This window comes from Jaculus jaculus, chromosome 2 (genome assembly GCF_020740685.1).
Source record: "Jaculus jaculus isolate mJacJac1 chromosome 2, mJacJac1.mat.Y.cur, whole genome shotgun sequence".
Taxonomy (NCBI): Eukaryota; Metazoa; Chordata; class Mammalia; order Rodentia; family Dipodidae; genus Jaculus; species Jaculus jaculus.
The window spans coordinates 169,871,391-169,895,629 of NC_059103.1; the positions used below are offsets into that span (position 1 = coordinate 169,871,391).

At 38.1% G+C, this 24,239-nt stretch overlaps 1 protein-coding gene across 6 annotated transcripts in view; it reads left to right on the plus strand.

Annotated features, from left to right (window-relative positions):
* The window catches only part of Vps13b (vacuolar protein sorting 13 homolog B), a 659,022-nt gene that overhangs the window by 56,201 nt on the left and 578,582 nt on the right, over positions 1-24,239 (plus strand). For 3 of the 6 annotated variants that reach the window (XM_045143281.1, XM_045143283.1, XM_045143282.1), the window contains 3 exons: positions 2,602-2,783; positions 12,006-12,180; positions 18,310-18,578. In XM_045143281.1, coding sequence (XP_044999216.1) covers positions 2,602-2,783; positions 12,006-12,180; positions 18,310-18,578 — 626 coding nt within the window. The remainder of the gene's footprint in view (positions 1-2,601; positions 2,784-12,005; positions 12,181-18,309; positions 18,579-24,239) is intronic. The other 3 variants (XM_004663047.2, XM_004663046.2, XR_006635748.1) reach the window with 1 other exon arrangement.

Sequence of the window (24,239 nt, forward strand, 5' to 3'; positions counted from 1 at the left end):
TCTTTCTAAATAGGGTCATGTAAATATTACCAGAAAAAGGGAAAGACTAAGCATAGTGTTTAAGAGACTCTTGTTATTATAGAGGAAGCATATACCTAATAGTGTTGTAAAGGTTGCTTTCATTTCTACTCAATCTACTGCAATTATATACTTTAAAGTTTTTTGTTTATGGGCTGGAGAGATGGTTTCGTGGTTAAGCACTTACCTGTGAAGCTGAAGGACTCCGATTCGAGGCTCGATTCTCCAGGATCCACTTTAGCCAGATGCACAAGGGGGCGCATGCGTATGGAGTTCATTTGCAGTAGCTGGAAGCCCTGTTTCTCTATCTGCCTCTTTCTCTCTCTGTCACTCTCAAATAAATAAATAAAAATGAAACAAAAAAATTAAAAAAAGAGTCTTAAATTTTTTTTTTAAATTTATTTGAGAGATAGGGAGAGTGATAGAGAAAGAGAAAAGGACAGAAGGAGGGAGGGAGAGAATGGGTATGCCAGGGCCTCCAGCCTCTGTAAACAAACTCCATCTGGCTTATGTGGGTTCTGGGAAATTGAGCATGGATCCTTTGGCTTTGAAGGCCTTACCACTAAGCCAATCCTTCAGCCCTTATTTATTTATTTATTCTTTTGTACTTTGTTTTATATGTACATAATGTTGGTAATAACGATACATTCATATATCAAGTTAAAATAGATTAAATTAATGTATTTTTTTCAACTAACAGGTCAATTTGGAATGTATCTGCTAATAAAACTATAGTATTTCAACACATGTGTATTCTATATTTTTTTTTTTCCTTCTTAAACAGTTAAATCTAAATCAAATCAAAATGAAAGCCAGGCATGGTGGTGCATGCCTTTAATCCCAGCACTTGGGAGGCAGAGGTAGGAGGATTGCCGTGAGCTCGAGGCCACCCTGAGACTACATAGTGAATTCCAGGTCAGCCTGGGCTAGAGTGAGACCCCACCTGGAAAAACAAAATAAAACAAAAAAATTAAAAGATTGAATTAGTGGTAGCCAGTTATATTCACAATGTTATCATAGCGTGGACTTAAAGATGTTGTACCTTTAAAAAATACTTTATTTTTTATTTATTTATTAGAGAAAGAAAGAATCAGAGGCCACTACAAATGAACTCCAGGTGTGTGTGGCACCACGTGCATCTGGCTCATGTACTGGGGAATTGAACCAGGGTCCTTGGGCTTCACAGGCTGGTACCTTAACCACTAAGCCATCTCTCCAGACCCTGTTGTGCTTTTTTGGTTTTGAAGACTCCAGCCATAGCATGTGGATATTGCTCTTATAAAATTATTGACTAAAGGGCTTAGGAGTTTGATCCTTCCCAGTCCCTACATAAAGCCACATGCAAAGTAGTGCCTGTATCTGTGATTTCAACTTGCCTTTGACAGTAGGAGGTAGAGCTAGTTTGTTTTCAGTGGTAAGAAACCCTGTCTCAAAGAAGCACAGATACTTGAAACTGTTCTCTGACCTCCACATGTATGCCATGCCACATGAGTACCCATGCACACAACAAATGTATATTAATTAAAAAATAAAAAATAAAATAATTGGCCAAGGACCAGCCATGGTAGATCTACGTAGGAGGATTGCAAATTCAAAGCCAGCCTGAGCTACATAGCAAGACACTGTCTTAACAACAAACAAAACCCCAGATTGGATCTGATATTTCATCTAAAATTTGCTTGTCAAAAATAAATAAATAAAATAAAATAAAATTTGCTTGTCAATTGGCAAGAAAATTACTCATAGGTACAAAGTTTTATTTTCTACCTTGATTCTTTATCACTCATTGTTTTATTTTTATTCTTTTGAGAACATACTTTATGTATTATTTATTTAAAAAATTTTTTGTTTATTTTTATTAATTTACTTGAGAGTGACAGAGAGAGAAAGAGGCGGGGGGAGGGAGGGGGAAGAATGGGCGCACCAGAGCCTCCAGCCACTTCAAACGAACTCCAGACGCGTTTGCCCCCTGTGCATATGGCTAACATGGGTCCTGGGGAATCGAGCCTTGAATCGGGGTCCTTTGGCTTCACAGGCAAGCGCTTAACCGCTAAGCCATCTCTCCAGCCCCTATTACTTATTTTTATAGCACTCTTGTTTCCCAGAACTTGCTAGGATGTTGGAAATCAGGTTTTATGTTCATATTTTTCAATAACTACAGATTGGTAGCTACAATGTTGGTGAGTGTGGATTTATAGCAGCAGTGAATCTTTTAGTGGAAAATTAATACTAAATGAGTGACTGTTATTCAAAAGGTTATATTTACTATGCATTCTCAAGAATTCTGTGGTCATAGAAAAGAACCATAATAAAAGCTTTAATAAATTTGATTTTTATTGTTGCATTACAGATTGCTTGCAGTCTACATAGGCCTTTACTGGATTTCTGTTGTATAAAAGTTTGTTCATGTGTAATATGATTTCTGTAAGATTCCAGTGAAGTACAACATGAGAGGGTCTAAATCCATGTGTTAACTGCCTATTGAATCTTATTTACTGCTATTATTTTTATAAGTTTTTTGCAATACTAGTTAATAATGTAAGAGTAGCCCTTTTCTAATTTTCTTTTTCATTTTCTTTGTAGCAACTGATCTGGTGCTAAGGAAAATTATCAATTTTTCTGACTGTACAGTTTGTCTTGATAAACGAAATGCTAGTGGTAAAATAGAATTTTACCAGGATCCCTTGCTGTACAAATGCTCCTTCAGAACACGCCTGCATTTTACCTATGATAACTTAAATTCCAAGATGCCATCTATTATTAAAGTAAGTGTCTCTTTTTGTAGTTGTTAGATTACAGATTATTTTGCTTATTGGTTCTTGCATAGTGTAATTATTATTATAAAAGAATAATATTTCTGAAGAGAAAAAAAAAGAAATGAGCCTTATAAATATATGTGCCAGTTGCTTTTGTAAAAGCATTTTTTATTTTTTATTTTTTTTGTTTTTCGAGGTAGGGTCTCACTCTGGCTCAGGCTGACCTGGAATTCACTATGTAGTCTCAGGGTGGCCTCGAACTCATGGTGGTCCTCCTACCTCTGCCTCCCGAGTGCTGGGATTAAAGGCATGTGCCACCATGCCTGGCACATTTTTTATTTTTGAGTAATGTCTTTTCGTAGACATACTTTGGGGACAATTTTTCCTTTATACCTTTATTTTTACATCTGTCTAGCTATCAGCCTTTCTTTCTTCAAGTAATAAAGGAAATCTTATTAAAACATATCACAGGGCCCAGGTACTGTATTCAACCTGCAATACCATTTGTAGAAAGTGCTTATAACTTCAGTGGATTAAATCTCAATACTCTTTGTTTTAATTCCTGTAGTTTGTTCAACATGATCTGATAACTCGTTATTTTCACTTAGATAGTTTTTAAGGCTTGTTGTGAAAACTTAATAGCTTCTTGATCCAAGAAATTTTACTTGTATTGCTTGTAAACAGTCTGTGTAGCCTTGATTGGTTTGGAGCTCACTATTAGATCAGGCTGCCCTCAGACTCATGGCAATTTTCTTGCCTCAGGTTCTCAAGTGCTGAAATTACATGTGTGAGCCACCATGCCCAGTAAGTTTTAACTTTAAAAAAAATTATTTATTTGAGAGATAGAGAAAGAGGATGGGTGCCCCAGGGCCTCCAGCCACTGTAAATGTACTCCTGATGCATGAGCCACCTTGTGTATCTGGCCTATGTGGTTCCTGAGGAATCAAACCTGGGTCCTTTGGCTTTCCAGGCAAGCCCCTTAGCCAGTAAGCCATCCCTCCAGACCCTGGCTTTTTTTTTTTTTTTAATGTTTTGTTTTTTTATTTGAGAGAGAGAGAGAGAAAAAGGCTGATAGAAAGAATGGGCATGTCAGGGCCTGTAGCCACTGCAGACGAACTCCAGATGCAGGTGTTGTGCATCTAGCTTACCTAGGTCCTGGGGAATAAAACTGGGTCCTTAGGCTTCATAGGCAAGCGCCTTAAGCGTTAAGCCAACCCTCCAGCCCCAGTTTTAGCTTTTGATCCGTAGTTTGGAAATGTAAGTAAAACTTTAGAATGATATGGGAGTTTTTTAAGTTTTTTTGAGGTAGGGCCTCACTCTAGCTCTAATTGACCTGGATATCACTCTTTAGTTCCAGTCTGGCCTTGAACTCATAGCAGTCCTCCTACCTCTTATCTCCCAAGTGCTGAGATTAAAGGCGTGCACAACCAAGCCCAGTTCATGACATCTTTTTAATTTCATTTAATTTATTTATGAGCAGAAAGAGAAGAGAGGGGTGAGAGAGGAGGACAGTGGAGGGAGGAGGATAGATAGATAGATAGATAGATAGAGAGAGAGAGAGAGAGAGAGAGAGAGAGAGAGATTTTTTAGTTGCTGCAAGTGAACTCCAGATGCATGTGTTACTTTGTGCATCTGGCTTTACATGGCTACTGGGGAATTGATCCCAGGTTTTAGGCTTTGCAGACAATCACTTTAGCTGTTGAGCCATTTCCCCAGCCCTCAGGTGTTTTTATTAAAACCTGTAATTTGGGTTTCTAGCTGCCTGGCTGGAGGAGGTGTCACTGGGGGCAGATCTGGATTCTAGTCCAAATATGTATAGAGCAGTATTAGCTGGGCTATTGTCCCACTTTCTGCAGATTCATGCCTGCTACTTTTTGTTGTTTGCTGCTGCTGCTGGTTTCTCTCTCTGCCTGAATTTATGAATGGTGGGAGCCAACTTCTTCCTCCATTGATGGAACTTCCCCTGGATCTGTAAACCTGAAATAAATCACATTCCTCCCATAAACTGTGTTTGGTTGGATATTCAATCCAGCATTGTGGAACTGTTTACTACTCTTATTATCTTATTCATTAAGTTTTAATGTGGGATATTACTGAATTACTCACTTCTGGCTATAGAATTGCTATGTTGTAAAGTCTGGTCCAAAGCCTGAATACTGGTATTTCCTATTTGAGTATGTCTGTATAAAACTTGGGTTAAAAAAATATTTTATTCTAAAAAAATTAATATATGTATATGTAAAATTTTTGTTTGGTAGAGAGAGGGGCAGATAGATAGAGATACAGAAGATGTGGGTGTGCTAGGGCCTCCAGCTGCTGTAAACAAACTCCAGATGAATCCAATACCTTGTGTATCTGGCTTATATGGGTCCTGGGGAATTGAACCTGGATCCTAAGGCTTTTCAGACAAGGGCCTCAACTGCCAAGCCATCTCTAGTTCTGGTGTTCTATTTCTTTTTTTCTTTTTATCTTTTTGGCTTTTTGAGCTAGGGTCTCACTCTAGGCCAGGCTAACTTGGAATTCACTCTGGAGTCTCAGGGTAGCCTTGAACTCACAGCAATCCTCTTAACCTCTGCTTCCCAAGTGCAGGGATTAAAGGCATGTGCCACCACTCCTGGCGTGTTCTATTTCTTTTTAAGCCTTATGCTTTATTAAAGCACATAACATTTTCTTTTATATAGCTTTGATAAACTTTTATACATGAAATTTTGTTGTTTTTCTTTATTGTAGTACTCAGTCATCCAAATTTTACTTTCTTAAAAAAATTATTTATTTATTTATTTATTTGAGAGTGATAGAGTGAGAAATAGGCAGATAAAGAGAGTCGGAGAATGGGTGTGCCAGGGCCTCTAGCCACTGCAAATGAATTCCAGTCGCATGCTCCCCTGTGTGCTTCTGGCTAATGTGGGTCTTGGGGAATGGACCCTTGAACTGGGGTCCTTAGGCTTCACAGGCAAGCGCTTAAACACTAAGCCATCTCTCCAGCCCCCAAATTTTACTTTTGTCTCCCACTGTGTATAATGCCTATGGGTTCATTCAGATTTGTTAGTTTTACCTTTTATGTTTCAATTCATTTCTTAAGCAAAGACAAATAAGGGAACATGTTCAGTCAGCAATATTGGTATCCCTATTTCAGAAAACTTGAGTTTATTTTCCTTAGCCTTGGATTAGCTGTATTAGCACATGTATATACACAATCACATGCATATTCACACACACTAATGCCCACCTACACAAAAACATTTTGTAATATGGTCTTGCTATGTAGCTGAGGCCAGCATATAACTTGCTGTGTCCAGACAACTTGAAATTAGGGATTCTGCTGTTCAGCCTCCAGAGTGTTAAAGTTTTAAGCATGAATTGTATGCCTGGTTTCAAAATATATTTTATTTGTAACTTTTAACTTTTTATTGATAAGCTTTCATAATATAGATGACATACTATGACGATAATCCCCTCCTACACCCTTTTGTCCCCTCCCATGTCCCTCTTCCACTCAATCCCTTCTTCTTTCCATTTTGATATCTTTTTTTTTTTCTTTTTGCTCTTATTATGCTGGTATTCTGTAGGTAGTGTCAACCATTATGAATGAGGTCATGAATATGAAAGCTACTTTGTATCTGGAAAAGCATAGTATTGCATTCCTCTGCTTCCTTTGGCTTTTACATTCTTTCTGCCACCTCTTCCACAAAAATCCCTGAGCCTTGGAGGCTGTAATAAAGATAAAGTCTTAGTGCTGAACACTGCTATCACTTCTTCTTAGCATCTTTACCATTTTTGAGTCACTCCAGTGGTCACTGCCATCTGAAAAGAGAATCTTCTCTAACCAAAAGTGAGAGTAGCATTAGTATATGGACATAAACATAAGTATTTAGAGGACAATATGGTGGGCGTAATATATGTATTTAGCCTGACAATAGTAGGTTTCTCCCCTAGGACTTATGGCCTCCCCAGCTATAGGTTTTTGATTAGGTTTTCAGGACCAGGCATGGATTCCTTCCATGGAGTGGGCCTCAAGTCCAGTCAGACTAGTTGCTTTCCCCCATAACAGACATGCCACCATTGCTATAGTTCGTACACTTGGCCTGACTAGCCCACAAAGATTTGTAGGGTCCACTGCTAGTTAAGGCAGTTGATAAGCCTCCCCCCCCAACATGCTGCATAGTTCTTTTCAAGGAAACTGTCTGCTAGACAGTATGAAGGAGGCTTCCAGCTCAGTTCCAGCTTGATTTCTCAGTGACTTATGGACCAAGCATGTGTACTCTGGCAATAGGGTCTTAACATCTAGTTCTAGTGGGGAACCATCAGCCTTGGCAATAGCCTATAATGTTTTGGTGGCATCAGAGATTTTCTTTAGCCAACAACTCTCTGGAAGGTATCCCATCTTGGTACTATTTTTTTTCCTAATAATTTTCTATGGCTTCTGGATACAACATTATGCACACCCAACAAGATACTTCTGCCCCAACTCTCTCTTTTTAGCATATTATTAGCTAATGAATAAGTAGATTTCCATATGGCTTATTCATAACATCTTAAATTTTGATTGATCCTCCTGCTACTCCATCTTGTCCTCTATCTTCTTCCTTGGCCTTACTTACACCTTTATAACCCCATTATCCTGCCCCTCAACTTATATATGTACTGTACCCTCTTATTAAGCTTTCTCCTCTCTTCACTCCCTCATAACCCATTTCTAGCCTCTCCTGTCCTCTAATACTTACTTTTTCTCCCACTCATGTGCATATCTAAAATTTGAAGCTAGGATCCACATATGAGATTAAATATGTGTCATTTGACTTTCTAATCCTGGATTACCTAGCTTAGTATAAGTTTTCCTCTGCTCCATCCATTTCCCTGCAAATTTCATTTTTCTTTATACCTAAATTAAAGTTCATTGTGTAAATAAACTACATCTTTTTTTTTTTTTTTTTTGGTTTTTCGAGATAGGGTCTCACTCTAGCCCAGGCTGATCTGGAATTCACTATGGAGTTTCAGGGTGGCCTCGAACTCACAGTAATCCTCCTATCTCTGCCTCCCAAGTGCTGGGATTAAATGTGTGCACCACCACGCCCAGCTAATAAACTACATCTTAATCATCCTAGCTTATTATCAAAAGAGCAGCAGTGAGGATGTGAGCAAGTATTTTTGTAGTAATGAATTGAGTGTTAAGGGTGTATGCAAATAGTGTCATAGCTGGTTCATATGGCAAGTCTGTTTTTAGTTGTTTCAGGAACCTCCACACCAATTTTCACAGTTGCTATACTATTTTACATTCTTATCCACAATGGAGAGAGGTTCCTCTGCACCCACATCTTCCCCAGCATTCATTTATTTTCTTGATTATATCTACTATGATAGGAGGGAGATAGAATTTCAGAGTAGTTTTATTTTGCATTTCACTGATGACTAAGGCTATAAACTGTGTTTTAAGATGTTTATTGTCCATTAATGTTTCTTCTTTTGAGAATTTTTCATGCAGTTCTATAGGTCATCAGAGTATACTATGAAGTCAAATAATGGGTGTGTGGAAGCTGTACTGTATGAAATAATCTTCTTGACCATCAGTATAAATATAATTGTTCACTCTAGGCTTTAGCCTAATTAGAGGAAAGTATAAAAATAAAAGAACTTGAATAAAGTGTTACTACTGGCATATAAATACACTTCTCAGAATTGATTAGCCATGACATTTCATTGTGAAAAGTTCCTTGACATAAATAAGCTTGCATATATGCTCTTAAAAATATTTATTTATTTATTTGCATATACAAAGAGAGATGAAGAGATGAAGAGAGGGAGGGAGAGGGAGAGAAATAATGAGAATATGGGTGTGCCAGAACCTCTAGCCACTGCAAAGGAACATCAGATGCATGTGCCACTTTTTGCATCTGACTTTATTGGGTACTGGGGAATTGAACCTAGGCCATCAGGCATTGCAAGCTAGTACTTTAACTGTTGAGCCATCTCCTCAGCCATATATGCTATTTTGAGTCTGGTAATTACCACATGCATAATAACATGTGCTGCCTAACTGAATTTGTTTTTTTTTTTTTTCAAGGTAGGGTCTCACTCTAGCCCAGGCTGACCTGGAAGTCACTCTGTATTCTCAGGGTGGCCTCGAACTCATGGCGACCCTTCTACCTCTGCCTCCTGAGTGCTGGGATTAAAGGTGTACACCACCATGCCTGGCTTAACTGAAATAATTTTTGAGTTAAAAAAATATTGTTATTTCTTTATTTGCAGGGAGAGAAGAGAAGAGAAAGGGAGGGAAGGAGAGAGAACAAAGAGAGAAAGAGAAAACAATAAAAGAATGAGAATGGAGCCAGACATGGTGGCACGTGCCCTATTTTCACTCTTTTCACCAAATTTCTATCTGAATCACTATCAGAAGTCTCTTCTTAAAAGGGATTTGTTCAGCTGGGCATGGTGGTGCACGCCTTTACCCCAGCACTCAGGAGGTAGTGGTAGGAGGATCACCATGAGTTTGAGGCCACCCTGAGACTACATAGTGACTTCTAGGTTAGCCTGGACTAGAGTGAGACTGTTCCTTGAAAAACAAAACAAAACAAAGAATGGGAATGGGTATGCCAAGGCCTGGAACTCCAGACACATGTGCTACTTTTGTTTTTAAAATTTTTTAGAGGTGGGGTCTCACTATAGCCCAGGCTGACCTGGAGTTCACTATGTAGTCTCAGGGTGGCCTCAAACTCATGGTGATCCTCTTACCTCTGCCTCCTGAGTCCTGGGATTAAAGGTGTGTGCCACCATGGCCAGTGATGTGCTACTTTTCTCATCTGGCTTTACATTGGTAGTAGGGAGTTGAATCCAGGCAGTCAGGCTCTGCAAAGACGTGCCTTTAACTGCAGAGCCATCTCCACAGTCCCAATTTTTCAGTTCTTAATGAATACTATTGTGGCATCTTAATGAATACTATTGTTTGCAGTGGCTAGAGGCCCTGGAACACCCATTCTCTCTTTTTCTCTATTCTTCCTCCTCTCCCTCCTCCTTCTTTATTTCCCTCTTATTTGCCATTTTAAATTAGATTATTCTTCTAATTCTAGGAAACATATATTAACTGGATGTTGTTAATCCCACTGATCACTAAAGAGGTGTTTCTTAAAATAGTCCAGATACCTTACCTTTTATTTTGTAAATCCTCCCAATATACTTGTTTAAGTGGCTTTGTAATGTATTTTATGTTGGGTAGGTTTTTACAGTTTTATTTATTTTGCATGAATCATGTCCTAGACATAGAAGTCATGAGAAAAACATTACACAGATGTACAGTGTACTTTGTATTTTTTTCCTGTGGAGAGTGGCCACGTCTGATTAACTCCTTAGGAAAGTTTTTTTTTTTTTTTTTTTTTTTTTTGAGGCAGGGTCTCACTCTGGCCCAGGCTGACCTGGGATTCTATGTGTAGTCTCAGGGTGGCCTCGAGCTCATGGTGATCCTCCTACCTCTGCCTCCCGAGTGCTTAGGAAACATTTTATTAACTTGAGAGGGAAATAAAGGAGGAGGAGGGAGAGGAGGAGGAATAGAGAAAAAGAGAGAATGGGTGTTCCAGGGCCTCTAGCCACTGCAAACGAACTCCAGGTCAGATGTATGTGCCACCTTGTGCTTCTGGCTTACGTGGGTCCTGGAGAATCAAACCTAGATTCTTTGGCTTTGCAGGCAAATGCCTTAACTGCTAAGCCGTCTCTCCAGCCCAGGAAAGATTTTTATATCTAAAAATATCTTATTAATTAAATACCTATAACCTGTATTGCAACATTATTTCCAGGAATGCTTAATTAGAATACACACACACACACACACACACACACACACACATACACACAGAGCAAAATACCCATATTATATTCTTGTCAGCCTTAAGTATTTTTAAAGTTGAGTAAGGTATAAGATAATTTATCTGTTGGTGATTTAGAATTTTGAAGAAAATCACTGGCCAGTCTATGCTTGATCCATTCAGGACTATTGCCCATTTTTCTGTCAAGAATAATCTTTGTACACATCTTTTTCCTCTGTGTAATGTAAGTTTTTTTGTGCCTTGATTTCTTTTTTTTTAATTAAAAATTTTTATTAACATTTTCCATGATTATAAAATATATCCCATGGTAATTCCCTCCCTCCCCACCCCCACACTTTCCCATTTGAAATTCCATTCTCCATCATATTACCTCCCCATTACAATCATTGTAATTACATATATACAATATCAACCTATTAAGTATCCTCCTCCCTTCCTTTCTCTACCCTGTATGTCTCCTTTTTACCTTACTGGCTTATGCTACTAAGTAATAATGGGATTACCGTTACTTTTTTTTTTTTTTTTCATGTTTGGTACATCCTCAAATAGCAGTTAGTCAAAATAAACCTTCTAAGAAATTTTAGTTTATGACTTAATTGGTTTTCTTCCATGTTTATATAACAGCAGGAAACCATTATGCTGAAGCTGTGTTTATATTCCACTGATGTCTCTTTTTTTTAAGGAGAAAGTTGCATAATTTTATACACACACACACACACACACACACACACACACACACACATATATGAGATTGGTAGTAATCTTATTTTTTCTTACAATTGATTTATGTTACAAATTTTATGTCATGTTTAAATTTAAAGTTGGTCTAAAAATCTTACTGAACATATATATCACTTGATTTTATATATTTAATAATAAAAATTTAATTATTTCCATACTTACATAGTTACAATGTTATTCTTTACTCAAATCCAACTCTAACATATGGTTTTAGGATGTGTGTATATCCTTTTAAATTAATAAAATTAGAAATAGTGATTAAAGTTATAATATAATGACATCATGAAACTTTTATTATTCTTAAATTTGACAGAGAACATTTTTGAGGGGTAGAAATACTATCATACCTTTTAATTATTTTGTGTAATTTTCTTTCTGAGTAGTTTTCTGGAAATATGATATGAATTTACCTTATGATTATTAATTCTGTTCATATGTACATCATTTGACTTATTCTAGATTCCATGTAATAAGTATGTTGATCAACATAGAAAAATCTGTTTAATTCTGAAGGTGTTTTGGGTAAATATTATTTTGGATTATTAGGAATGCTTTGGACATTGTTCCTTTTGAAATTAAATTAAACTGCATTTTGTAACTTTAATCTACTTATATATAAAGATATTCTCTCTAAACATCTTTTTGATGATGCTTTATAATTTTTTTCAAAATACAGATTCATACTCTAGTAGAGAGCTTGAAACTTTCAATCACAGACCAGCAATTGCCTATGTTTATTCGCATAATGCAGCTTGGGATTGCTCTTTATTATGGAGAAATAGGAAATTTTAAGGAAGGTGAAACAGAGGACCCTACCTGTCATAGTAAAGATATGCTGGGAAACCTTACAGGTAAGTTTAACAAAAACTCAATTTAGAACTATTGTTTGGTAAAGTGTTTTTTCCACTTGGAAATATTTTGAAAAATATAATAGATTGGGCTCTGTGGTGTTCTAAATATGATTTGGTGACTATACCTTGGTTATTTGGTACTACTTTGCCTTTTTAAAAATATTTTATTTTTATTTATTTATTTGAGAGAGAGAGAGAGAGATACAGAAATAGGAAGGTAGACAGAGAGAATGGGTGCGCCAGGGCTTCAGCCACTGCAAACGTATTCCAGACGTGTGCGCCCCCTTGTGCATCTGGCTAACGTGGGTCCAGAGGAATTGAGCCTCGAACTGCGGTTCTTAGGCTTCTCGGGCAAGCGCTTAACCACTAAGCCATCTCTCCAGCCCATGGTACTACTTTGATTTTTAAAAATATGTTGAATGCTATTTTGATTGTTTTGCATACTAAAATAACCTTAATGTTTTTAATGAATATTTTTCAGAATGTATATTTTCTAAAAGTTAAAGTAGTACATCAAAGCTTAGGTAGTTTTTTAAAACCTCACCGTGAGCTATTTAACTAATTGTTATTTACTCAGTTTATGACAGCTTTACTAAAGCTTGTAAATATATTATGTTCAATATTCTTGAAATCTTTAGCTCAATCATAAGATTGACAGACCTGTGAAGAGTTAGTTAAATATAATGTATGATAGGTTGCTAGATATTTTTGTTGAATAGAGATGTAAATAATCTGAATGAAATAGAAATAGGAAGTAGAAAAATGATGCATGATTGTTAACTTGTTGTTTGTCTTGTGACTTCAGAAAAGTTTGTACTTTTAAGTGTGTGTGTTTGTGTGTGTGTGTGTGTGTGTGTGCAAAATATCCAGAACAGACAGTTCATTTAAAACTTTTAAATTTATTTTTTCCCATTTATGACATTTGTATAGATGTGCATAATGTATTTTGATCTTATTCTCCCATAATTACTCTCTTTAATCCCTTTCCCATGTACATTTGTTGTCTTCCCCAACAATCCCCAGAACAGGCAGTTCTATAGAGGCAGCAAGTAGATGAATGACTAGGGACTTCATCATGGTAAGGGAGAATGATTGAAAATAGATTTCCTTTTGCAGTGATGAAAATATCCCCAAGTTAGAAATGATCATGGTTGCATAACATTGTGATTATATTATAACCCAGTGTTTTGTGCATTGTTAAAGGGTAAATTTTATGGCATTGAAACCTTGTGCTATAAGAAAAATCCCACTGTCTTGAAACAAAGCAAGGCATTTACACTAATAGATTATTTAAAATAAAATAAGTATATTTTTATTTTGCATTAAAGAGTGAATTTCTGTTAGAAAATGAGGTGAACAATCTAAAGCTAGAAGGTGTTCCTTTATTTATTTGTTCTTTTACAACATGACACATTTCACATATATAGGAATTCTGATTTTTTGTATTAACTAACTTATCTAGATTCTACCATCAATATTGTGTTATATTTGATAAAACTATTATTTGCTCATCTAAATTTCCTCACAATTAAAAAATAACCAGAGACTTTAATGGTTTTTTTTTGTTGTTGTTGTTGTTTTGTTTTTTGAGGTAGGGATTCACTCTGGTCCAGGCTGACCTGGAATTAACTATGTTGTCTCAGGGTGGCCTTGAACTCCTGGCGATCCTCCTACCTCTGCCTCCCGAGTGCTGGGATTAAAGGCGTGCACCACCATACCCGGCGATTTTAATGTTTTGAAGATAAGATATACACATCATTACACTTTACCCTTAGATTCTAGCTACTTATTGTTAAATGGGGTGTGTTAATGAATGGGTCCTTTTCTTTCCTTTTAAATACTATTCTGACAATTTTTCTACATATACATAGTGTATTTTGATCATAATCCCCTCCCATTATCTTACCCTTCCCTTATCCCTCTTACACTGAATCTCTTTCTAAATATTCCCTCTTCTATTTTTATATCTACTTATCTGTCTGACATCTACCACCTATCCTCTCTTCCATTATCCATGATCAAATGTTGATGGGCCAGTAACAATAGTAGCTTTGTGGTCATAAATTTAACAGCCACTTTGTGCCATGAAACACTCCTTTCCTTTGGTGGTTTTTATATTCATTCTTTCCATCCTCTTTTTCACAATGTTCCCTAAGCCTTGGAGGGTGTGATAGAGATGTCTCAGTGTTGAGCACTCAATGGTCACTTATTCTCTGCACTTTGATGAGATTTGAGTCTCCCTAGTAGTCATCTCCAGCTGCAAAAATGAAGCTTCTCACACCAAAGGTGAGAACTTCACTGACATATAGGCATAAACATAAATATTTAGAGGGGAATTTGATGGACACAACATATCCATTTATCCAGAGAACAGTTATATTTTCTCTTTGGGACTGTACCTCCCTAGCCATTAGCTGTTTGGTTAGGTTTTATAGTAGATGTGAATTCCTTCCTATGAAGTGGGCCTCAATTTGTTACTCCCTTAATAGTCATGTCACTGTTGTGCCAGTGAGTACATCTTGTCTAGCTGGCTAGTTAGTTCTGTAGCTAATAGGGTCCACTGATGGTTAAGACTACTGATGACTTTTTCTCCCCAAGTAGTATATACATAGCAGTTCCTAGCACTATGATGGCCAACAGAGAGAAGGTTACCACCTCAGTTTGAACTTGATTTCTCAGTGTCTTCCATACATAGCCAGTGGTGTTTTCAGCATTAGGTTCTATCTGTTTCTGGTGAGCAACCCAGAGCATTAGCAATAGCCCATTTTATTTTGGGGTCCTCAAGGGCCTCACTGATCAACAACTCACTGGGAGGTATCCCACTCCTGACACTGGGATTTTCCTATAACAACAGGGTCTTGCTGTATATAGCTTAGACTGACCTCAAATTCATCACCTTTCTTGCTTTTTTTTTTTTTGTCCCAGGTGTCAATATACCACTATGACTGACTTTATTTACTGACTTTTAGAAATGCATAGTATGATACAAAATACCAACATATTATTTACTAAAATCTCAAAGAGTACTTTAAATATTTCCCATCTTTACCTTATAGTCTCTACTCTGGAAGTAGCTGTTTTGACTTTTATTTTCTGGTACTTACAACTGAACTCAGTGCCTTGTACTAGCCAGGCAAGTGCTCTACTTTACTGAGCTAAATCCCTCATGTCTGATTTTTTTTTTTTAAGCCATAGATTAGTTTTGTTGATACCAGCATTTATTAAAATGTAATCATACATTTCACAGCCCCTATTCTTGCTTATTCATTATATAGTGGAAGGTTTCCTTCATTAGAATAATATTTCTGGAATTCATCTATGTTTTTATGTGTGATTATTATAGTTTGGATATGAAATAACCTCACACCCCCAGTCTCCGGACTTCTATTGAAGATTTGGTATCTAATTCCTTGTTCAGAGGTGAGACTTTTGGAAGTGATTGAGTAATGAGAACTCTAGGTAGTCAGTGGATTAATCCATGGGGAAATTTGCAAAGAGCTCAAAAAACTAAACAATTAAAAAAAAATCAAACAGACTGGAGAGATGGCTTAGCAATTAAGACACATGCCTGCAGAGTGTAACCACTTGGGTTGTATTGCCCAGTACCTACATAAAGCTGGATGCACAAAGTGGTGCATTCATCTAGAGTTATTTGCAGTGGCTAGGAGCCCTGGCATACCTATTCATTCTCTGTTTCTCTCTCTCTCTTTGCTTATAAATATAATATTAAAAAAAAAAACAAACAATCCACTCAAAAACAGGGTAGAGAACTGAATAGAGATTTCTTAAAGGATGAAATACAAATGGCCAGCACTCACTTAAAGAAATGTTCATTATCCCTAGCCCTCAGGAAAATGCAAATTAAACCAACTATGACATTCCACCAAACTGTAGTCAGGATGCCAATCATCAAAAAAGATCAAATGACAATAAATGTTGGCCTTGATATGGGGAAACAGGAACCCTCCTTCACTGCTGGTAGGAATGCAAACTTGAACAACTGCTATGGAAATCAGTATGGAGTGTTCTGAGAAAGATGATGTAGCTATTCTTCCTGGGCATTTATCCTAAAGACTTCATTCTTCACTTCAGGGATACTTGCTCAACTGTGTTTATAGCTGCTCTATTAAGAGTAGCTAAGAATTGGAGTCAATCCATATGTCCATTGACGAATGGATAATGAAGCTGTTGTACATATACATACTACTCATTCTACTCAGTAGTAAGGAAAAATGAAATAATGAAATTTGCAGGAAAATGGACAGACTTAGAAAACAATATCCTAAGCAGAGTTACACAGTCTAATAAACAAATGCTGTATGTTTTCTTTTATATCTGGCTCCTATAATAGAACAGCTCAAGGAGGACAATGGCAGGAAACATTAAGACTTTGGGTGTATAACTAGAATGAGACCAGGAAAAGGCGAAAAGAGTGAAAAGAGGAAGGACTGCTAGAAAACCCCGTTAAGGGAAAGAATATTGGGGATTGGGAAGGTAGAAGGGGAAATACATAAAACTAAAGATGTAGTAGTTAGCACATTAGGTACTTTCCTCTTGAATAGCAGAATACAAAATTTAACCACCAATTAAGGGTGGCGGTTGGACCAGCCCAGCCAAGTAGAAGTTGGAGAAAGCTTATTCTTAAAATCATTGGCTTCTAGTTTGTGAATCCCAGGACTCAAACTGTGTTACCTGCTGCCCCCACAGTGATATGTTGGCCAAGGAGACCCATGAGCTCCCCAAAACAGTGATGGCCATTGCCAACCACTAGGTTATTCACCTAAGCTAAAATGGTGAGACCTGATTGCTGAAGACACCACCAGCCACAGTCTCAGGACACCGAGAGACCATTCGGGAACAGAGAGGAAGGAATTCTCTTCTGGCAAACCCTCATGGCACTGGAAAGTGTTATGGGAACTACGGTGTGACAATGATCACTAACAGTACAAATAAGAAGATCCTGCAAGCCATGCAGTCCTCCACCAGTACAGGAAATATACACTTGTGCAATAGTGGCAAATAGCTTCTGTACGTAACCAACTGCCCTCCAACTGGACATAAGGCTTGCTCATTGGGAGAAAACTCATAATTGGTACTGGGAACCAAATCAACATCTTATAGGCAGCAAGCTCACAACCATCAGAAATAAGCCCCTATTCTTCTTTGGACAACTTGAGTAGGCATACTCATCAAAATGTCTCTCAAAAATCATATCACCCTTAATCAGAGCTGTGCTCACCCTTGGTTGGAGGATCTACTTTCTTTTATAGATAGCAGAAAAGACTACAAAATCCAAAATCCATCAATTCAACAAGAAAAGATAGCCAGCTGCCCTCTGTGAGATGTGCCACCTCTACCACATTCACTGAGGTCCAGAGGAATCTGCAGAGGAAGCAGTGAGGAGTACTGCTTCCAATCCTAGCCTGACAACTGCCTCCAGGCACATAGCAACAAGCATGGTGGAGAACTAAAACTTATCATAACAGAAATTATAACATCATTCTTTCTTATATGACATCATAACAGATTCTATAGGGAACTCAATACTAAAAATAAGCTGCTAACACTCCCTCCAAGGCTCAGGGACTGTTGTTGAACAGGGGTTATAAAGATTGTAAGAGCCACGGAGTGCATAGAAATATCCTAAGGCATAGTTCTTGACCCCCTCTCCCCGCAGAGACTGACAGCAGCCCTAATTACCTCACAGTAACCACCAAGGACCCTACTGTCAAGAGCCCTTAGGGACATGGAGATGGGGTGATGAAGGGATATAAGAGTATATACTATGTAAAAAATCTATATATTTATATAAATTAAAAGCACATAATAACTAATTAAAATAGAGTGAAATGTTAAAGAATTAATTTATTTTTATTATCAAAAACACTTAATATTATATATATAGGTGATAAACTACTATCTACAGCACAACAACCCTATCTTGTAGAAATTGACACAGAAGAATGTATAGAACTTGAAATTGCTAATGCTAAATTATTGTTTTCAAATAATGATAAATGATTTGTTTATACCTTTTACTAGAAAGAGGAATATGGGAAGAACATTTTTACAGAATTTACATTCTCCTTTTTACCTATCTTGATTTAGTTAGTTATTTCTTTTGATTAGTAGGTGCTGAAGATGAAACAAGAGTGGATATGCAATTTCCTGCTTCATACAAAGGCCAAGAGCTGTATTCACAAGATGATGAGCAGCCACAGGGATGGGTATCCTGGGCATGGTCATTTGTGCCAGCAATTGTGAGTTACGATGATGAGGAGGATGACTACCTTGGGAATGATCCCACATCAGCCATGCATCAGCAGAAAGCACAAACTTTGAAGGACCCTATTATTTCCATTGGATTTTACTGCACCAAGGCAACTGTGACTTTCAAGGTAGCTTTCTTTTCTCTTGCAGCTGATTCCTATGTTAACTTTTTATTAATTAATTAATTAATTTATGAGAGAGAGAGGCAGAGGGAGAGACAGAATGGGCGTGTCAGAGTCTCCAGCTACTGCACATAAACTCCAGACACATACACCACCTTGTGTATCTGGCTTACTTGGGTCCTGGATAATCGAACCAAGGTCCTTTGGCTTAGCAGGCAAGTGCCTTAACCACTGAGCTATCCCTCCAGCCCTTTAAAGTTTGAGCTTTATTGCTAGCAAGATTCTATCTTAAGTAAAGTTTCTTTATTTTAAATTAGGTTCAGCAGACCAAACCTACACCCCAGCAGTTCAAAAACTCTATGATCTTTCTAACTGAATTTTTAATTTTTTAAAAATTTTTAAATTTTTGATTCCTTGTCTAATTAAAGTTGTTTACACTTTTCTTTCTTATCTCTATTTTGGACACAGTTTTCTTTCATTCTTTAACATTTCTAGTAGAGAAGTACACATCAAAAATGCCCTTGAGCCAGGCATGATGGTGAATGCATTGAATGCCGGCACTTGGGAGATAGAGGTAGAAGGCTTGCCTGAGATTACATAGTGAATTCCAGGTCAGCCTGGGCTAGAGTGAAACCCTATTGCAAAAAACAAACAAACAAAGTCCTTGAATTCATGCATCCTTATAGTCACTGTTACATTTCTGTGATGTCCTTCATAATAAAATTTATTTGGCATGGTTGTACATATGTGCGTGCATACTTTGACCTCCATTAAAATTAATGTAAACTATATTCAAAACATAGTAGGGCTGGAGAGATGGCTTAGCGGTTAAGCGCTCACCTGTGAAGCCTAAGGACCCCGGTTCGAGGCTCGGTTCCCCAGGTCCCACGTTAGCCAGACGCACAAGGGGGCACACGCGTCTGGAGTTCGTTTGCAGAGGCTGGAAGCCCTGGCGCACCCATTCTCTCTCTCTCCCTCTATCTGTCTTTCTCTCTGTGTCTGTCGCTCTCAAATAAATAAATAAAAAAATATAGTATATATTATATATGTTAAAACGAATAAAAGTGAATTTCCTTTTATTTAAATTTTTATTTTTGTTTATTTATTTGAGAGAGGGAAAGAGAGAGAGAGAGAATATGAATGGGTGTGCCAGGGCTTCCAGCCATTGCAAATGAACTCCAGATGCATGTGCCACCTTGTGCATCTGGCTTACGTGGGTCCTGGGTAATCAAACTGTGGTCCTTTAGCTTTGCAGGCAAGAACCTTAACTGCTAAGCCATCTCTCCACCCCCAAGTTACTAGTACTTTTTGTGGTATAACTTCTTTGGTGGTAGTTTGCATTTTCTTCATTTCAAATGTAAGTCTGCCTGAATCTTGGATTATATATTCTATGGATTTTCCTAATATTATTTCCATAAATGCACTGTCTCTAAATAGTATCATAATTCATGTAACAAATATTTATTATTTGATAAATTGAGCTTGTGTTTTATGTAGCCCAGGCTGGTGTCAAGTTCCCTGTGTATGTCCATAGGTGACCTTTGAACTCCTTTTTAAAAACAATGTTTTATTTATTCATTTGAGAGGGAGAAAAAGAGAAAGAGGCAGGGACAAAGTACAGAATGGGCATGTGAGGGCCTCTAGCCACTGCAAATGAATTCTAGGTGCATGCACCACCTTGTATGTCTGGCTTACATGGGTACTGGGAAGGGTGCCTTAACCACTTAAGCTATCTCCCCAGCCATACCCTTGAACTCTTTATTCTACTGCTTCCACTTTCCAAATGTTGGGCTTACTGTCCCACTATACTTGTCTTCGAACATTCATTAATTCCAGCTTTCTCTAGGCTATATGTTGTCAATAGTGTTATACCAGTAAACCAATAAAAATCCTTGCCTCGTAGAACATAAATGGTATTATAAACAATATGTATAGTATAGTGTTAGGTGGACAAAATACAGAATGGAGAGAATGGTGAGTGTTTCCCTAAAGGGTATAGGAGTATGTACTTTAACATTGTGTGATCAGGATGATCTTACTGTGGAAGAACATCTAAGCAAAGGCTTGTAATAGAAGAAGGCTTAAGGTTTGTAGGAATGAGCATTTCATGTGTAAGAAATAGAAATATCTCACATGTTCAAGGAAAACCAAAGGGGCCAGTTGAGTAGAGTAAAGTGAGCCAGTGTGGAAAAAGCATAAAGTCCTAGCAGAGCGGTAATAGGAGTTTACAACAGTGTAGAAATTGTAAAGCTACATAAATCAGTTTTGGGTCTTTGTCCTTATTTCGAATGAGTTAGGAAGTTTTTGGACAGAAGAATTCTATGGTTATTTGAATTTTCTTTTAAACTGCATCACTCTGATTTTATTGAGCATAGATTATGGGTAATCAAAAGCAGAGGAAAATCAGGTAGGATTGCAATTGTTGAGAGGATACCTAGGGGGGGTGTGGTGAGGGAGAGAGAGAATGGGTTACCAGGGCCTTTAATGAACTCCAGTTACATGCACCACTTTATGCATCTGGCGTTACTGGGGGATTGAACTCAGGTCATTAGGGTTTGCAGGCAGTGCCTTAACTACTGAGCCATCTCTCCAGCCCCCTGCCTCTTGTTTATTTTTCTCTCTTTTTTTTTTAATTTTTATTTATTTATTTGAGAGCGGCAGACACAGAGAGAAAGACAGTTAGAGGGAGAGAGAGAGAATGGGCGCGCCAGGGCTTCCAGCCTCTGCAAACGAACTCCAGACGCGTGCGCCCCCTTGTGCATCTGGCTAACGTGGGACCTGGGGAACCGAGCCTCGAACCAGGGTCCTTAGGCTTCACAGGTGAGCGCTTAACCGCTAAGCCATCTCTCCAGCCCTCTTGTTTATTTTTATTGACACTTTTTATACATGTATATATTTTGATCATAGTCCCCTCCCATCACCTTTTCTTGACCACCTCTCCATCTCTCTGTAGCTGAGCCCCTTCTTCCCAACTAGTTTTTCTGTCTGTCTCTCTCTCTTTTTGGTGTGTTTGGGGTTTATCCACTGAATTTAATTAGGGATTACCTGCATGTGCATGAGTGGGATACTATTTGCCAGAGTATGTGGATCCCTACCAGTGGCTATCCTATTGTAAAAAAGTCTCCTATTTCCCTAGACACTATTAGCTGTCAGTATCTCCTCAGGAAGGGGTGGGAGGGGGTCTCATGACCTCATAGGTTGTTGATCAGCCCAATATTGTGTGGGTCTTGTGCTGGTTACAGCGGTCACTGTTAGGTCATGAATGGGGTAGCCATGACAGTGTTGCTCAGTACTCATCCTCATCCTCTGACTGTTACATTCTCTTTGCCTCCTCTTCTATATTGTTCCCTGAGCTTTAGAAGGGATGATAATTTTATTTTATTGTGAGCCATGAATGAAATGATAGAATCAAAGAATGACTCCTGAGCAAGAAGGGTTGAGTTCTGCTTATTTGGAAATAAAAAGGTCTGTGGGAATGCTAGGCTTGAAAGGATGATTAGAAATTTGCGTTTAGAGACGTTCAAAAGACATTCATTACATATTTAAGTAGAATTATCCATTAGGAAGTGGTTGTATGAATCTGGAGTTCATATTAGGAATTTGGTCTAAGTATATTTGATAGTCATGATAAGTACTGGAATTGATGTAGATAGAAAAAAGTTTCTGACACTACATTCTGGTGTTGAAGAGTTACAAGGAAGAATAATAAACAGCTAGGGAAACAGAATATGTGATTAAGCAGAAAATCAAGAGCTTATCTGTCTGGAAGCCAAGGGGGTCATATTTTAAAGACAAGTGAGTGGCTCATTTTTGCAAATGAATCCTTAGATTGCATGTAGAAACTGGAGTTGTTGACCAGAGTGATAATATGAATTATGGTTAATCCTGCTTATCAAGTTGATCAAATTGAGAAGTATTAGAAGATTAGTCAAGCACACCTCTGTGTATGTTTGTGGAGGCATGCAAGGAAGATTAATAAAGGGGAAAGGCCTGTCTTGAATATGGGATACCATGTCATAGGCTGCAGGCTTAGATGGAAGAAAAAAGGAGAAAGTCTGCAGGCATTTTCCCCTGTGCTTTCTGAATTTATGTGAAATGCTCTTTTTTCTGCCATCCCTTCTCTATTACCATGGAGTAAATGGAGGCAGAGACAGAGAATCCATGGGGCAAACTGCTTAGTTAGATTAGCTGAATCAGTCATCTTTCATTTAAGTGAGAGACCTTGCTTCAGTAAGTAAAGGAGAGAGCATGGAAGATACCCACCACCAACCTCTGGCCTCCTCCTGCACATAGTTTTGCATGTGAACCCACATAGACACATGTATGCACACCACCCATATATACATATGCAAAATTGGTCATTTCAGAGAGAATGAGTAAAGGGTATTGAATATACTACATTTGTTTATTATGGATACTAAGTAGAGGCACCCACCATTGTGGCTTTGCTTTTCATTGGTCATGTGTTCTACTACTGGTAAAGATGAATGGTAAAGAGACAGTAGAGGGTTCAGATGTTGCAGGAGAGGAAATAAAGAAACATAGTGACCAGACTTCATGAATTGTCATCACTGTGGTTATTGAAACCACCAACAATTATGACAGTAGTAATATGGGAGAGAATCCAAGACTAAAATTTTCTTAGAATGGGTAGGATGACCTGGGGCCTGATTTATGTCTACAAGAAGACAGGAGAGGATAGTGGGTCATATCACCTGTTCCATATTTTTCAGTGCTTATAAAGTATAAACATTGCATATGTTGCATCACAAATATATGTGTTGGAATTTGTACAGATAGGGACTTTGTGTTAGATGGACACACACACACACACACACACACACACACACACACACGACAGAGGAAAGGCAGAGAGAGAAGTATGGATACACCAGGGCCTCACACAACTGCAAACAAACTGCATGTGCCACTGTGCATCTGTCTGTATATGAGCATTGGGAATTCAACCCAGGCCATCAGGAATTGCAATCAAGCACCTTTACTACTACTCCATAGGTTCTCACTCTAGCCCAGGCTGACCTAGAATTCACTTGGTACTCTCAGGGCGGCCTTGAACTCACAGCAATCCTCCTACCGGGCTCTCAAGTATAGGGATTAAAGGCGTGTGCCACCATGCCCAGTGTACCTTTAATTTCTAAGCCATCTCTCCAGCCCCACTCATAACATTTTTAAAAAGAGGAGAGATGGCTTAGCGGTTAAGCGCTTGCCTGTGAAGCCTAAGGACCCTGGTTCGAGGCTCGATTCTCTAGAACCCACGCTAGCCAGATGCACAAGGGGGCGCACGCGTCTGGAGTTCGTTTGCACTGGCTGGAAGCCCTGGCGTGCCCATTCTCTGTCTCTCTCTCTCTATCTGCCTCTTTCTGTCTCTGTCACTCTCAAATAAATAAATAAAATGAACAAAAAAAATGTTATGAGTGGGCTGGAGCATTGGCTTCGCAGTTAAGGCACTTGCTTGCAAAGCCTAATGACCTGAGTTTGATTCCCTAGTACACAGGAACAACATGAAGTGGCGCATGTATCTGGAATTCGTTTGCAGGGCCTAGAGGCCCATTCTTTCTCTCTCTCTACTTGCAAATAAATAAATTAATTAAAAAATAAAAATGTTATATGCATTTATTTTTTTTAACTTAATAGGAACTTTTCATT